Source organism: Solea senegalensis, linkage group LG10, assembly GCF_019176455.1.
Source record: "Solea senegalensis isolate Sse05_10M linkage group LG10, IFAPA_SoseM_1, whole genome shotgun sequence".
NCBI lineage: Eukaryota > Metazoa > Chordata > Actinopteri > Pleuronectiformes > Soleidae > Solea > Solea senegalensis.
Genome location: NC_058030.1, coordinates 9,247,335 through 9,265,963, shown reverse-complemented (window position 1 = coordinate 9,265,963; position 18,629 = coordinate 9,247,335). Strand labels below are relative to the sequence as shown.

Genomic DNA, 18,629 nt, shown 5'->3' with positions numbered 1-18,629 from the left:
ACATAACAAAGAATTTCATAGTGCTGCAACTGACAATTATTTTAATAATCCATGAATCTGTCAATAATTTTCATGACAAATCAAGTCATTGTTTTACCCATGTCAGGAATGTTGATTTGAAGTGTTTTTCATACCTCAAAATTATGTTTTCAAATATCTTGTTTTGTATACAAAGCAAAGAACCCAAAAGATAATCACATTTATTTAAACTGATCTATCAATTATAAATTTAGTTGATGATTAATTTAGTAAGCAATTAACGGCTATAGCCCTACAACTTCACATATTTTGCCATATCATTATGTAATAATAACATAATCGGTCCCTCATTTGGCCTCAACTCAAAAATTAAACAGGTTCCAGGTATAATACTCACATTTTAACTTCAAGTGTATACAACTAAGCAAGTCCAATAAGTCTTATCTACACTAAAGATGCATTGACCTAATAACTGAGAACCTTCACAGACATTCATGCTTTGAAACATTAAACCAAGGAGTGTGAACACTAGCATAACTGAGTTCTTGATATGTGAATCTGAGACTTCTTTTTGGAGTAACAGTGTCACCAGGAATACACAACACACTGGTTATAAGGGTTTCTATACAACAACCAGACTTTAAACCCGAGAAAGAAAGACAGCTATCTAAAGATAACTCAGTTTAATTGATATGTTGGATCAGATTCTCTATAAATCATTAGACAAATGATCATGAGACAAAGACAACAAATGAGAGCGCTTGTTCACATGGAGACAGACACACCCTCACACACACACACACACCAACATTTTCACTTCCTGCCAACAGACAGATTATTTTGGAAAATATATGTAAAGGCCATGCAGCAATAGCACATTTCAGTCAAATGGGACATTTAATATGATTAAAACAAGGCACTCTAAAATTGAATTTAGGTAATACAGAGTGCTAATCTGGGTGATTAAAGTGCTAACACCACAACTATGCATAAATCTGATCCTGAGCACAGCCCATCATTCTAATACACCACAATTAATGATTGGTATCGCAAATTTAGTTGCACCTCAGTTAACCATGCCTTTAGTTAACCATGCAATAAGTGACAGCACCAAATCCCCAAATCTTTAAGGAGTAAAACATGCTTTCAACACTTTTCTGCATGTGGAAATCTAGTGCTAGGTAATAATGGTCAAAAAAATAAATGTCAGATAGTTTAAGACTATCCTCCTGAGTTGCAGCAAATTGTTAAATTGCTATTGAAGACAATATTGTGATAAATATTGACACCAGATAAATGTCTTTGGTTTACAGAAAAGTGGATACTTGATCTCTTATATCATATTCTGCCAGTCCAGTCCTTGGATTTAAATGGACAAAACTTTATTCAAGCATTATTTATCTTTTGTTGTAGTATAGTATTTTGAATTAAGTATTTTTATTGAATTTATTGTTGGTTATCACATGTCTAAAACAACCTCAAGGTAAATTTAAAAGCTGGTAGCTAAAGAGAGCCATTGAGTAATGTCTGATTAGTCAATGAATCGTTTCAATAATCAATGACTAGTAGACTATCAAAATAGTTGCAGCCCTAGATACGGATACGAATAAGAAATGCATCTTACTAAACATCACAACTACAGATTTAAAGCAAAAAGGCTGCAAAAGTTCCCTTTTCTTCCAGTATTCAATGTTGGTATCATAAAAGAGTTCCTTTACAGCCAAAGACACAGTTTTGTATGGAAGTCAGCTGTATTTAAGGCTCAAATCATTTCAACTACTAAATAATAAAAACAGTAGCAGTGGATTTCAAGCAACAGCCCAAATATGAGACCTCAGATCAAGGACGCCTTCAGAAAATATTAAACCAAAAAATCAAGTCTTAAGCTCATGAGTTTAAGTAAAAGAAACTCAGGAATATAGGCTTTTATTCGCGTCAGACTTGCAAGATTGGCCACTACGGCAAAATGCAACACTTCACTAAAACTTGGCTTCAAAAACATGAACATTTCCTCCTCCCAGGGGCAGCCGCAGATCTGCACCAATGTTTCTAAATTAGGAGGCAAATGTTCCTCTGAACTACAGGAATAAGTTTTAGTGCACGGCTGTGAAACGGAGGCACTAAAATAACCATTTCTGAATTATTTGAATTTCAAGTCTTTTATTGAATATATTTCAGGCACATGTGAAATGTTTAAGAGAATAAGTTATGCTGGAAAACACAGGATACGATACCACTTTAAACATCATTAGAAGGTGGAGTAAAAAAAAATTCGAAACCCACTGACACAAGTAAAAACTCTCCTTCTTCAGCACACACTTTCCACGCTGAGTCCACTGAGACTGTAGGAAGACAGTGAGTGTTTGGCATTGCCAATGTAGGAAGTGAAAAACATGCCATGGAGATATGTTTGGGTTTGTCCTACTTGCTAAAATGCTAAGTAATGGCTGAGGAAGGCCTGTACAACTAATGTGCCACCAATACCTTCAAAAATTCTTCCTTAAACCTGCTGGAATCCATTAGGATATTAAAATGTAATCAAATAGCTCTGAAAACTGAAACGGTCACTTATGGTTACACTTTTACTCACGTTAAGCATGTGCACATCTACACGGGATTCTTTGTGGATGGAGGCTGCCAAGGCTAAAACAGCGATTAGAGCTGTGCTGCCTACAGAGTCTGAGCCAGCTGGGCCAGCATAATGTGAAACTTGAGATATTGGCGAGCTCAAATGGTTTCAGAGACAAACAGATAGAGACTGGGGAGCAAGCTGTCATCATGTTAACATCCCACACATCGAGCTCTGGCTTGGACATAAGGGATTGTTTCCTCACCACTGACAAAAAACCCAGTGAAAAAATGCTACTTCAAAGCCTCCAATGTCAGAGTGAGGTTAGCGTTCTTTAGTAAGATAAGTACAACAGGAAAAATCTCCCGTGGAGTGTCAACAAATTATTTGAGAGGATGTTTACATCACACAAAGCAAAGCAGAGCTATGCGATTAGCCTACATTTAGACTACTATGCTACTCTATCTATTAAGTCCATCCATCCATCTTTCTTTATCCTCATATGAGGGTTGCTGGTGCCAATCTCAGCTGACATACGGTGATAGGCGTGGTCCACACCAATTGTGTGGTCTATTACAATTGCATAAATCTAAGACCAAAATAGGGGTCAGAGCTTTTACCATCAGCCCAATACTGTTGATGCAGTTCGGCCAAAATCAACAGATGTGACCCATTTGAAATGAGCAGCCTTGGAATGGGTCTCAAATCTAAGGTCATTCTTTCCATCTGCATGGCACCATTTGACGCTAATGAATCCATATCCAGCAAGATTTTTGGCGCCGTTTTCAACAACGGTACAGATATATTCTAATCTCTCTGAAGGTCAAACTGTTAATGTTCACAGCTGCTTTATGACCTCCAGCCCTGATCCACTCACTCCTGTCACAGCATGAGTGCATGCACACACACACACACACACCCCTGTTTTATATCATCTTCATTGCCTGCCAGTTCATTTTAGAATTGATTTTAAGATTTGACATTTTGCTTTTAAAGCCATCAATGGCCTTGCTCCACCTTATTTAGCAGGGATTTATGTGAAAATGACAGGGTTTTGTCATCAGGTCAACAGCTGCTGACTGTCCCCAGGTCACGATACAAACAGTGGGGTAATCATTCCTTTGCTGTTGCTGGTCCGAACCTCTGGAACATCAGGAACCCCCTGATTTGTGTTCTATCACTGGTATAAGTAAAGTCAAAATATATTTATTTCCCTAATTTTACTGATTCTTATTTTTTGGTTTTCTTCACTGTTTTATTGTGTATTTTCTTCCTGCTAATTTATTGAGTGTTTTGTATTCTTTCTTTCTTTAAGTAACTTGCAGATATTGTAAAGTGTTATATAAATCAATGTTGATACATTGTTTGATTGAGTAATTAAAAAAGAACAGATAACACTATCTACCAGCAGCTTTCTGAGCAGGATTTAATCGCTAAACTTTCAGTGAACTCACCATCTTCTTTTTATGTAGTGAAAAAAAAGTTATTTTATCCGCCCAGCCAGAGGGTTAAACCTCGGTTTCAGGGTTATTGGTTAAGGTTAGGGTTAAGGGGATGGAGACTACATTATGTCCGAGTGTTCTCAATGAGAATGCTGTACAAGAGTGTGTGTGTGGGAATGAGGCAAAAGCATTCAGACAATCTGCTTCTTTCACCCCCTGCTGAGCCACCAGCACAAATCCATGTACATCCTTCAACCAATAATATTGAGGCTGAGACACACGCACAGTACCTGTGTAGTGTATAACATCCTTTCATTAAAGTTGAAGGCCCACAAGAACACACCTCTAGGGTGTCTGGGTAACTCAAGTCACCCATTCACTGTCACATACAGAATTTCACTGGTTCTACCCACTTTTTTGAAACGCTACAAAATACAGTGTTACACATTCATATACATACTTATTGACATTAACCGTCAGCGCGATAACATCTAATAAAACTATAAATACATAACATATCTGACATTGTGCAAGTAGAGTTTCTTTCTCGAGTCTCCTTTCTCTAAAAAGGTCAATCACAGTAGAAGCTCTCATACAAAAAAACACACCACACACACACAATATGATCAATACGCTGACGCAAACACAGACACACTCGCTTTCTCGCTCACCTCAAGCCTCTGTGGCTGACTGACGCTGCTGGTTTATGCTGGATTATCAGGCAAAACAGAGAAGTCTGGCTAAGGAACTTCCTCAAACAGCGAATTGATAACTCGACGTTTGAACGTAATCACATCGAACTCTTCGGCGGGAGAATGAAGGTGGAGTCTGGTGGTGTCAATAACATGTCTGTTGACAGGTGAGGGAATTATTAACTAGAGCGACCGAAAGCAAGGGATCACTGAACCTTTACAATCACCGTTATACTGCCAATGCAATTCCATTGTGAGCATTTATTATTTAATAGCAGACTGATAGTTTGGGGCGATGCATACATATAACCACTATTTTTTTGTAACATACGCAATATTAAAAATGTAATGTTTGTAATAGAAGAAAAAGATAACTACTCCTCTTTTGTGAGTAACATTTTACAAAACAATCAATCTTCCAAATTGCAGGCATGTGCAGGTAAACTAAAAACAAAACATCAGCTGACTATAAATCCAAGTGGAGAGGAGCTGAGTTGTTTACAAATATTAACACTAAAAAAGAAAAACAACTCATCTCCCTAAGTTATCCAGCTTGCTTCTGGGCCATCTAATGTTCACCATCATATTTATGCAGAGCTATGATAAGGTTTAATTATTATCCATGCGGTGAATGGGCTACAGGTGGAACACTCACAGTGTGAGTCAGAGTGCTTCACCATAAAAAAAAGACTGTGGGAGTGAATAGCAATGCTTCGTTCGCTTCAGAGCTCAGGGCTCTTTCCTGGATTCCTGTGTACTCCTCTCAATACACTCGCTCTCACTGCTATTAGCTGGCTGATCTGACAGGTCACTGACCTGCCCAGAGGTCTGAGGTATGACTCACTCATCAGCTAAATCTGCCCCCCGGTGCCGACAAAACCCAATGCTCCAGTCACTGGTGGAATGAGACCAGCACGGTTCCACTCGGACGGATGAAGACAAAAAGTAAAATGCCTGTAAAATGCATGTGTCCTTGCCCACAGTTAACATCTTTATAATTTACTGTGTTTTTTATGCTAAACCACATTAAGGAATTAATAAATATCTAGAATGGTCAATCAGGGTTCTGATAGTTAAGCTCCAGCAGTTTTAGGGGTTAGGTACCATTACAGTATGTGGCAGAGACGAAGGCGCTGGTAAGGCTCTGTTCTCCCCTTAGGGAATGAGGATTGATGGTGTTCATTTGAGAGTGGGTCACATCTGAAAACTTGTGATAAATGTAATGATGTCATTACTGCTGTGGGATTGCGGGTATAATAGAAGAAGATCAGTAAAATGTTATATAATATCTGTTTGAAGCCAGTATTATGAAAATGATAGAAAAATGGGTTATAGGGGTTTGATCAAACATAGAATGGCCAATAAGCTTAGCATATCCTTACTGTAACGTGATAACTGCTCACTATTATCTGTCACTTTTGTCACACTGACCAAAAGCCAATTACTATTCTTCTACACAAGCAAAACCAGTTCCCGGTTTGCTAAAACAGTATACCTGAAAAACCAGTCTGGTCACAAACGACGCTTCGGAAACTACTTAAACCCCCAGGTTTAAATACACTGAAGGATGAATTAATCCAGATTAACTGGATCAACAACACCAGTAACTATTTTCCACACGTCGATCCCGGGTAGACACAAGTGGTTTCAGTGATTATGATCAATTTAATTCCAAATACAGTGCATTTTGTTCAAGGTCATAATGAAACCTGAGATACAAAACGTCAAAGCAAGAAGCAAGTGACATTAAACTTACAGAGTAATCTAACAGCACGGGATGGAAGAGATTGAGTTTGGGTACAAGTTGTGATAGATTACCTGCACGGTGCATGGTAGAAGGGATACCCAGCATGAGGTATGTGATTGCAGTATCCAGACTGATTCCACATGGTGCTCCTCTTCGTTACGACAGTGCTGCCGTTTCTTCTTGCCGTCTATTTCTAGTGCTGTGGGATCAGACTCGGGCTGCCAGGAGTAACATTAATCAAGGTCTCGTCTCGCATTTTTTGAGTGGCTCCGTGGGGAGAAAACACCCGGTGGTGGTGGTGGTGGTTGGTTTGAGAGCGGGGAATACTAAGAAGATGAGGCAGGAAAATGAATAAAGGAGCCGAGCCCAAACAGAGAGAAAGGGATGATGTCAGGTGAGTGGAGTCTGGTGTGGTTTACACACCTGGGACTGAAGTCTGCTTCTGCAGCCACCCTCCCCCCTCGATGACACCACAGCTACTCAGCAGAGTCTCAGACGACTGCTCCAGGTAAAGTCTGTCATCACAGGTTACTCCTTATTCCTCCTTTGAGACAGTCATTTTCCCACTCATCTCAGGTGGGAGCAGCTATAACAGATGTGTTTGAGGTGAGCTGTACCTTTTACCTGTTGAATTACGTGTAAAATATGTCTCCACCTTATAGATAAACTATTTGGCTCAGGGTTTTCAACAGACTTGCTACAACACAAAAAGGCATCCTCTTCTCCTGCAATCCCTGATGCCAGAAAGGAACTTCTATGTCTTCCACAGATGCAGAGAATCCTCTCCAAAGTTCACAGGCACCACAAATCCAATTCTCCCCGCTGTGAACGAGTCAAAATCCGTGGTCTCTGTGTCCATCCACTGTATGAAGTTTGCCAGTGAAGAAGCCAGTGCCGGCACAAGCGCTCATTTCTCCAATCTCAGGCTCTCCCCACTGGCTTAGCAACCTCCCAACAGAACAGCAGTGCACAGCACTGAATGACTGAGCATGTCTCACACAGAGAGAACGCGAGAGAGAGAGTGAGAGAGAGAGAAGGGATGGCACAGAGGGAGAGCGTGCAAGAGGAGGAAGAGGTAAACAGTGGAGCTGCATTCCTTTTCCCGCCTCATGCTAATCTGGCAGGATACACACCACCGAGAGAGTGAGAGCGAGAGAGAAAGGGAGAGAGAGAGCGAAAGCGCGCAAGAGAGAGAACATTGTGAGTGTTTTTTAAGCACATGTATTGTCCATCCGTGCTGAAGAAGAAAGATCTCTCCTCAGTTGCTCCTTCTCAGGTTTCCCTAATACAAACAGCATACTTTGAAACCCTTGAAACATTGTTGTTAGCGTGTTAACCTGGCAGAGCCCATTACACCTTACACAAAAATGTTCTCTAGGCACTTATGATCGTAGTCAATTGTGGTTACATAATTACAGTAAAACATGCAGAGTACCTTACCTCTATAAGCTGAGGTCAGAAATAATGTTCCCTTGAGCCAGAACCGATGTAGTCCAAATGTTTAAATCAAGACAACATACAGTAAATCAGGTCATTGGAAATATTACACTAGGGTCAGGTTCTAATTTTAAATTGTGTCATGTTATATCTTGTCAACATTATAATAACTCTGATGTTTTTCCAAGTCTCAGACATAGCCCTCACTAATGCAAGAGTAAAACAAAATGCTCACAACTGAATGGCTGCAAGTGCATCATGTACTGTATGTATTTCTAATGTAGGAAAACCCCCTAGCATTGTAAGTGATGTTGAATGCATTTGCTAATTTATGAAATATGGCACAACACGACAACTATCATTCTACCAGTAACATGTTGACAATGATACTGTTTATTCCAAATTCTGATTATTATTATTGAGAATATATCAAAACAGAAATATATCATCAAGAGATATAATAATCAAGATGCTAATGTCAATATTTAAATTATCTGACTCACCAGTGTCACTACTTCATGACTCCTAGTGGTGGCACTGATAGCAAAAAATGAGGGTAAATTTAACATTATTTAACCTGTTAAAGAAGTAGTTGCTAGTGTAGTGATAGTGGACAGCAAGGGAAATAAAGTAACAGATCCTGCATTTTGTATTATTTAGTTGAACACATAAATGCCACCATCTGAGAATCATTGTACCATATTATGATCTGCTATTAAGGAAGTGCATCATAGTGCATGTGTGAGCCCTTGCAATGCAGACAGTGACGGTGTGGAAAGTCCTACGGGGGATGAGAAGCCAGTCAGATAAATTAAAAAGTGGGCTAAAAGGAGACACAGGGAGTCTATTTCTGTCTACATCGGGTTACTCACAGCAGTCCACAACCTGCCTCAAACCTCCCAATCAGTATGAGAAGCCTGTGGGTGAGAGGTCACTGCTGTGCAGCTAAACAGGGATGTGCTGTCTCCCGTGATAGGTGCACTACCCCTGTTCCCTACTAAGCAGAGCGGTGCTGCGACCCTGCTGCAAGGACAGATCTGCTGCACCTGGGGAAAAGCTTATGACACAGCTGCAAAGCCGGCAAAATGACAGCTTCACTCACTGCGGGTCAAAGTCCGGACAGGTAATCTGATATTAAAAAAAGAGATGACACAGTTGAATGTAGAGACATGAAATGCTAAATCCGTAAGGCCATTGGATTTCCTCATGAATATTTCCTTGTTGTGAGTATTTCTTTTTCATTATTCACTTACAACCCTGATCATTTGAGGATAGAAGTTGTAAAGTGTGATGTCAACTGATAGTAAATAGAAATGTGAATATTTACTTCACTGTCCTCTTTTATGTAGGACATCTTACACCATGTTTTGACACTCTTACTATCATCTTGCATCACTGTCCCACGTGAGGTAAAACATTCCTCAGCCTAATGAGAGCAGGGACTCTCATTTCATAAGCCTCTGGCGTTCACTTCTGCAAGAAATTGTTTCCAGTCCAACACAACCCGGGAATGTTTGGTCCATGTTTGGTCATTTGCATTCATCTGCCACTAAAACACACGTATCATATAATGCAAATAACCGGCCACTTCAGGCAGAATCCAATTAATTTAATCCAATAAAAACACAATGACACCACCAAGTCTTTTTTGAATCTGGAGCATTCACAGGAGATATTTCACAGAAAGTCAAGCCAAACTGAGTTTACTGTGTTCAGAGCAGTATGACCGAGCCAATTGATTTCTCAACTAAAAACACAAAAGTCACTTACACTCTGTCTTCCACTATAGGGACGAGGAGATAATCAGTAGGATGAAAAGTTTTCTGACTTTTCTTCAAGCTCCCTGTTGCTTTTCCTGAATGTTTTTATTTCTCCTCCTTTCTGAAAACCATTCATGTCACAATCGCTCACTAAGGAGTGGAACTACTTACAGCTCACGGACATACGTGTGACAGGGGGTGTAAAATCGGTTGAGTACAGTAGCTGAATTACAGAAAGTTATTCATCATCTGATTTCCTCTGACACCTCGTTTGTCAAGATGTCACGTGTGATTGTAAAACAGCATATTTAGATTTTTATCTTATGACCATGTATTAATTTATCAAGAAAATAATGATAAGCTTCAATAAAAAAATGGTAAGCTGTTGATCTAATTGCTTCTTCTGAAGGATTATAAGGTATAACCGGTACTTTGGGAACTTTCATATTATGTACATTTAATTCTGAAAATACTTAATGCCGTATCAGACTTGAAGCCTCGTAACAGCACTGAATCAGATGCAATTAGCCAAATACTGCGTGTTGAAAAGACAAACATAATTTCCTGCTGACTCCTGACTTAAAAAAAACAAATAATAATTATACATTGTATTTATAGAGTGCTTTTAAAGGGTGCTCCAAGACGTTTTACATATGTTTAAATGTCATACAGACATGGTTCTAAAGAGGTGGGATTTGATGAGAGTGTTGAATGTGGGGAGGTCAGTCCAGTCACAAATGAGTTTGGGAAGAGAGATGCAGAGGGTGGGGGGTGGTTAAGGCTGGTTATAGCAGCGAGGGATGGATAGAATGGAGAACTGGAGGGTGAAAAAACATAGAAAAGGAAGAGTCCTCCTCCTACTGTTTAGTCTAAGTGTCAAATTTCAATCCAGCACAGTCTAATCAGGGTTAGGAAATATGGGGGGAAACTGCTCCTTCCCTCTCTCCCCCTTCCTCAGTCTCTGCCTTTGCTCTCCATATTGGAAGAAGCAGGTGGACTGGCTCCACCATTGCTCGCCTCTCCACCCACACACAAACACAGCCCACACAAACATTGAGGGGTGCGAAACCTTCAGCACAGCTTCACCGCAGAACAGATCACAATCATTTACACAACTTTAAAATAAATGCCAGTATGCACATGCAGACAGACAACAAATAAAAGCAGAGACACACACACACACATACTACGTGGATGCCTCACAAGGATTCACAACCTCACAAATACAAGCAGGAAATGCACACATGTAACACACACTGAGAGGATGTCGTTTTGAAAACTGCAGCGTTGAATCATCGTGTCAGTGGGTGAGATGGCAGGGGTATGATTGGGCCTGGGGTTCAGATTATCAGGATTTTATAGCTTAAACTCCTCCTTCCTTTTCATATTAAAACACACAGACACATAAAACCACCCATGAGACATCCAGCTCCTTATGCCTGCTGTTGAGATCATATCTGAGGCTATATGCCTGAACATTCTTAAAAACAAGACTTTTCTGCCCCCTTTCATTTTTTCCTCAGTGAGCAAACAACTGCAAAACAAACATTATAAATCCACTTTGATAGTGTCACTGATCTAAAGCCTATTCTCTGTTTTGGTAGTAAAACCGAGGACGTGACATTCTCTTCACAAAGATAACAGCATCCCGTTTTTTTCCTTGAAATCACAGAAAACCTTGTTAAATGTTTCAGATATCAAACTACAGTGAGTATGCCATCCATTACGACACAGCTCTATTCTACCCATCACTTCAGGGCAAAATACATAAAACTCTGCATTTGTTCTGCCAAATTTAAACAGTGACCATTAGGGATGCACCGCAAATCCAGCCACTGAAACATAGTGGCAGGAAATTGCCAAAAAATGCATTGACATAATCATTTTTATAAATTATTAGAAATATTTTGCTGTTTTGGATTCGGTTTTTGGCCAAGTGTTCCTGATATTCAATTTTCAGTTTCGGCCAACAATTTTCATGTCGGTGCATCCCTAGTGACCATTATCATCTTACACTTTATCTGGCTCTTTCCTTACTTTCATGTGTGCTTAGTCATGGCCTGGTGGTGCTCCATATTAGAAGGACTTGTTCAGTCATTCAACAAGTGGGAACTTGGGGAGAATCAGCTATAGCAAGGGTTGAATATCTCAAAGAAGAGAGAAAGGAGAACAGAGATGTTATGGATTCAAATTGTTATAGCACATCAAGGAAAATGAAGATGGCAAAAAAAAACAATCTGTCCAAAAAAACGTATATTCATGCATCCATACGAAATTATCCAGCTCATATAATTTTAGACCATGTTCACCCGTCTTAGAAGAAGCTTACGAACATAGGTAATGCAATAAGTTCCGTGTGTGTGATTGAAGATTGAAGAATCTGGATCAAAAGCTCCCCAGAGATATTCTCACGCATGCACACACACACACCCTACTATTAATACACTTCCTCTAAGCTCCTCTTTCCTTTCATCATGCCTTGAGGTTTCATCTCCCTCCATCTCAAAGAAGGCAAAGAATGACACTACAATTAGTAGAAATCTTTTATATACCAGATCAGATCCAGGAGAAAGAGAGCTGCAAGGAGAGTGTCTTCAAAAGGTTTGAAGAATTGTAGAATTTGGTCATCTCCCTGTATCTGATTAGCACGACATGCTTTGGTGGTACACTGCAGCACCAAAGCAGACACTGAAGAATACATTATAATAATATATTAATATAATAATATAATCAAATCTTGTGGCAAAGGGATATTTAAGGTCCAGAGTATACAATTTAGACGGAAATAACTGTTGTGTTTTTGTTCCGTTTGTGTTTGTATCTACACTGGTAGCAGGTCATTGAATCCTCAATGTTGCACTCCAAGTGTCTACAATAACCAAGAAAGGAAAAAGCAAACAATGGCTAGAAATGAGAATGTCATGAAATTCATGTCATTCATAGAGCTGACATTTTTGAGACAATATCCTTTTCCAAGCCAATAAAATACAGGCTTAAAATAAAACATTTCAAAACAATGTCTGTTGTATTTGTATGGCCTCTGCTTTTTAAAACACCATTATAATGTGAGCGATAATTAAACTAGCATTAATCACTGTCTATTCATCTAACGTGTTTTTGAATGGCAAAGTGCACCAAAGAAGCCCTGTTGGTATGCAAGGCATGAATGGTGCACAATGACATAATGAAATTGTGATGATCCTGTTGAGAAACTCAAGCTGCTGCAGCAGTGAAGTGCTCAAAGAATTGAACATGAGAGCGTCAGTGAGGAGATATTTTGATCGTCTCGTTTGCAGCTAATCCTAATCCAAGGTTTTTAATCATGAAAACAAGTTAATATATGTAAGTAGACCTCCATAACTAACATATATGTGCGATACAATTATTCGATGTCACCTTTAAAATCACATTTATCCAGTCCAACACAATACCCAACTTTTCTATGTAATGGGCATCTAATATATGAAAGTTGTAAATGAAAGAGAATAATACCTTTTCCTTCACTGAAAACAACTTGAGTTACATACAACATGACAGGCTGCTAACTGGGCAACATATGACCCTGATCTTGAGCACTTAGAAGATCAATCTGTATCCCTGATCATCTGCAGTTTAGACTGTTTCTTCAACTTTTTCAAAATATGAGAAAATGCTTTTTGTAAATGAGAAACATAGCAATGCAACGGGATCTCTAAAACTTTTGCAAAATATGGGAAACTCTTTAACATATTTAAACCAAATGACCTTTAAAATACCATGGTGTGTTATTAAATAACCTTATATAAACTACACGGAATTAAGTATGATAAAAAAGTGAATTCATCTGGATACTGTAGTGCCTTGAAAGTCACTACAGCTGCTTCTATAAATACTACCAGTGTGTTTGAAGACCAATAGAGAGACGTAAACAAAGCAATAAGATTCATTAGCACTTATGATATCTATTTACACAAACAAATTTAATTTGCTATTGACAAGTGATATCATATAGCATTGCCATACATGGTAAACAGTTTGTATATCTGTTATTCTGTTATTCCGTGGACTCAATTGGTTTCTTATTAAAATGACAATGACATTTTCCTTGGTGTCTCCATGAGTGAGGAATGAAGGAGCTCGACCTCCCTGCCCAAAAGTGACTGCTTTTATGTTAGCCTTCAAAGGGCATTAAGGGTGAGTGAATAGCCCAGCAGCTACTGCCAGGAACAGAATAAGAGCTTACAGTCAGTGATGTCAGCAGACTAATGAAGCAGTGTAACTGAGATAAAGACAGAGCAGAAGAGAGACAAGAACTGAGAATGAACAGAGAATAACAATTATTTGAAAAATGTATATCAAATGAGGACAATTCAGACATCTACCATAAGCTACCCAGAACAAATACCTTAACTATTCATTGAAATACACCAAACATCTCTAAGGTGCTTTATTTTAACCACATTTCAGAACTATAACCTGTCTGTTTTGGGTGATGGCTGCTGTAATTAGGCCTTGACAATTGCACTACCGTGAATTAGAGCTGAAACGATTAATCGATTAATCGATTAATCGATTATTAATCGATTACTAAATTAATCGACAACTATTTTGATAATCGAGTAATCGGTTTGAAACTTTTTTCATGATTAAAATATCATTTTTGTTTAAGCTTCTTAAATATTTTCTTAATTTCTTTGCTCTGGATGACAAAGAAACATTAAAAGTCAATCATTTTGGTTTGTGGACAAAACAAGACATTTGAGAACATCATAATTTCAAGGTTTGACGAACACCGATCAACATTTTTTAAGGTTTTCTGATATTTTATGGACCAAACGATAAATCGATTAATCGAGAAAATAATCGACAGATTAATCGATTATGGAAATAATTGTTAGTTGCAGCTCTACTGTGAATGAAGGAATGAGGAATTAGACCTGAGCAAAGGTCAAGAGTATTTCTGGGAGAATTCAGAATTCAAAGAAAGACCCTCTTGCTTTGAAGAAAATAAGGAAATTCTCCACATGCTCCTCTTTCCGTCACCAAATGTCACACAGTCATACAGTAAAGGTCAATATTTGGCTTTCAATCACAGCAAAATTGAAAGAGCAGTTCTGTTTTATGGAGAAGTCTTGGTTCAATGCTTTAAAGGACTCCAATGAAAATCAAATTTTACACTTGCTAAGTGCACCTAAGGCTACTGTCAGATATACTTAAAAAAGCTCTTTAATCTTATGCAGATTTATACTTTCTACATCCACAGATCCGTAGAGGTCCACAGATGTCCATGTGATGTAAATATCATTATATAATGATATTCAGTGATGCTTTGTATCGCAAGATGCCATATCAAGCAAGTCCAGGTTCATTTGTATAAATTACAGTGTTGGGAAGTTTTTTATCTCCATTGCTTCAGATTTACCACTTTTTGTGGGTGAAAGCCATAAAAAAAAAAAAAACAGATTAACTCTCTGGTAAGAGAAATAAGATGTTTGGCAAGGAAATACAACTTTTAACTGTATGATTCTAGACTCTGGAATTCCAGATGCAGACAGACTAACTGGCGGTGGCTAATTAATCGGACATAAGGGGGCAGAAGTGATAGATGTGGCAATCCCAAGCCACATCAAGAAGAAGAAACACAAGAATTTTGAGAAATACCAAGGGCTGAGAGAGGAGCAAGAGAAGATGTGGGGAATAAAGGCAACTGTGGTCCCAGTGGTGGTAGAAGCACTGGGAACTGTAATGTTCCAGGAACATCATCTGAGATCTCTGTCCAGTAAAGTGGACAGGAACAGCTAAGATACTCAACAAAACCCTCAGGCTCCCAGGCCTCTGGTTGAAGCTTAGTGAAGACACAAAACTGCCAAAAAAGTGGGTGAGAGGGGAATTTATAAACGTGTTTAAACAGTTAACTTCTCATTCATTATTCTTTCTTTGAACTAAAGTTTGATCTAGATATAAAGAAATGTCTTCGCTCCACTATGAAGCCCCTGTGTGCATTTAACCAGTCACAGGTTACAACATCTGCATGAGCGATTAGTATTTCTCATGAGTAATTACTCAGCAATCAGTAAAGACATGTGTTGTCCACGAACAGATTAGCTTTGTGCAGAGAGTGACTGGTTAAGATAGTAAATCTAACAAAAACAGGCACAGTTAAAAAGTGTAACAACCAATCCTTTCCCGACAATTCCTAATCCAACAAATGATTTACTGGATCCGTAGTCCCTGTTTGTCCAAAATCTGGTGGGGAGTACACAGAATGCAACATTTCACACACTGGGGAGACAATAACCCTCTAAAATTTAGACTAATTGAGTGACACAAATTCATTTGAGTCACTGAAAAATAACTAAGTAAGTCTTTATTCATTCATACAATTCTGAAGTGTTTGTTCCCTCTCCACTGACAGAAGGAACACTAATTAAGGGACAGAGGAGACAAAATGATGATAAATATTATGATAAAGATACAATCGATTTTCACCCACTCAACCTCACCGCATTTAGGCCGTACCAGCCGTTTGCAAACGGACGAAAAATTATTTTTAGACCTGGTGGTACATATCTTATAAGGGTGTTGAATCATTAACAAGTTTAAAAGGGTTTCGCATCATGCATAGATAACAAGTTGGTAAGATGGAGTCTGGGACAGTAGCTGAAATCTTTTGCTAATATGACCACCAGACACTGTCACAACCTATATTTCTGCCTCATATTATTATTATTAGGAACTGAAATTTCTTTTTTCTTTTTCTATATTTACATTAGACAGACCTGCCGCGAGTTAATCAGCCGTGTTATTAATAATAAAAATAAGTTTGTTTCATTATATCAACTCACAGTCAGCTTATAAATGCCAGTCGTACACTCTGTTGCCACTTAAATATATTACAATCACCATTTAGAAAGTCTAATTTCAAACAACCAATTACCGACAGTGTTATGTTATTACGGTGTAAAACAATTCAAAGAGCAGACGGGTGATCTCGTTCAGTGGCACACAGTACTGTATGTGGTTTATTATTGCAATACCTCAAGGGACATGACAAAGGAAGCAAAGAGGTTCCCATCCAATAGACCTTAGGCTGTGCTGAGCCACCATAAACCATATGAAGCAAGTATTATAACAAGAGCATTCATACTAAGTACCAAAGCACCAAACAGAACTCAGTACCAAAGTACTTGAGTTTTGTGTGCTTGGTACAGTGTTAGAGGTTGAATTATGCTTTTACTATATATTATATCTTAACATAACACTGGGACCAGATCACTATCAAGGCTGCCATGTTGCATCTCACCCATGAGTCCACCAGAAATATGACAGCTGCTGCCCAGTCTTTACTGTCAGAAGGGTTTGGAAGCCCGTAACAGCAGACTGCTTTTTACTGCTAACCTCATTCAGTCAAAACACATGGTGCTTGGCGACAACCAAACAGCTGATTTACCACCTGAATACCAAACAGGCAGGCCAAAGAGTACAGACAGGCAGTCAGGCAAAAAACACTGAGACACTTGTGACTGAATGTGTCCCAGTGGCTTAGCATACTATTGTACAAACAAGTACTGTAACATAAACTGCTGTAATGCAATAATATGGAAACACCCTCCACACATACGTAGTTGTTGAAATGTTTCAGGACCAAAAGTGGGAGATTGGCAGACCAACAATGTGTCCAGACTGCCATAGCCATTTTTTTTTTCTCCCAATATGGTCTTAAGAAAATGCCAGAGGACTCCATTAGCAGTTTAAAATTTGTTCTCTAATTAATCTATACAAATGATTACGAAGCAGCATTTTCTTACATACATAATTGGAATTAACATCTGGAAGACGTTAAGAGTTGCATATAAATTACTCATTACCCATGCTGCACCTGTGCTCTGCACTCATCTTTTTGTTTCTCTTCACAGATTTATGTTTTGAAAGTCTTGCAGTATTTTTCATTTAATTCATTTGATGAAATACTGATACACTCTTTTTTTATCTTTGTGAGTTGCAATATTTCATCTAAACAAACCTGCCTTTGGAGACATCAGCGAATGAGTCAGAGAAGTCATGATCTTCCACAGGAATGTGCCAGTGCCCACACACCGGAAAGACTACAGAAGGGACTTTGTTCAGACACTGAAGTGTCTCCACAAACAAATCTGACATGTAGTCAGGTTAAAACCTTCTGGGAGACTGGATGAAAACCATTTCCCAGTGCTGTCACAATTAAAGCAGTATTATTACCACGGGTGAGTCAGAAAGATCTACAAAGAGGAGCCGTGGGTGTGCAAATGTGAAAACATAACTGAGCGACTCATTTCATTTTGATTTTGAGGATGTGATCAATGATATTATGTCATGTCACATCACCGTATCCTCCACCTGAATTATTGACGTTATCTACAGATAGATGAAAGCAATAGCTCACATACTGTAGCATGGCAGACTTTCCAACTGGAGCTACAGCACTCCAACCACAACAAACACAGGTAGCAATACACAGAGCCCGCAGTGTTACCAGTGTCAAACATGAGGCCATTGTGTAGAGTGACGTCAACATCAGCTTCCTGATAACACAACCACTGATTTATATATTAATCACATTAACCCTTCTTCCAATTTCACATTCTGATATTTTCACAGATTTTAAGCAGAGCCCAGTGGAGGGAAAATATGTCCAAAATGACTGCCTCGATGCTCAGAAAGTATCTGTGAAAAGGGTGTTTACACAGTGGTGAATAACTGATGCAAACTGGGTTTCTGTGTGTTTAATATTTCAGCAATAACCCAGAATATTCTCATCTTTTCACCACGAGATGTGTTTTTGTACCTTACATCACACATTCAGTACAACAGTCCCAGAGTAACACTTGATAATGTTAAAATAGCATTTACAGCAGTGCCATGACCAGGGCGAGGCCATCACTGTGACAAGCCCACAACGTCCCTCCAACCTTAATTACGTATAGTAACTTTAACCTCACATAACATCAAAGTTTAACTTGGGAAGATCACAGTTAGTTTCCATAT

At 38.8% G+C, this 18,629-nt stretch overlaps 1 protein-coding gene across 6 annotated transcripts in view; it reads right to left on the bottom strand.

The window, feature by feature from the left end:
• The window catches only part of LOC122775460 (pleckstrin homology domain-containing family A member 7-like), a 96,292-nt gene that overhangs the window by 64,306 nt on the left and 13,357 nt on the right, over positions 1 to 18,629 (bottom strand). Inside the window, exon 1 of one of the 6 annotated variants that reach the window (XM_044035338.1) lies at positions 6,501 to 7,424. The exons of the other annotated variants lie outside the window; for them this stretch is intronic. Coding sequence (XP_043891273.1) covers positions 6,501 to 6,571 — 71 coding nt within the window. The 5' untranslated portion in view covers positions 6,572 to 7,424. Of the gene's footprint in view, positions 1 to 6,500; positions 7,425 to 18,629 lie in introns of those variants that run through there. 6 annotated transcript variants of the gene reach the window in all.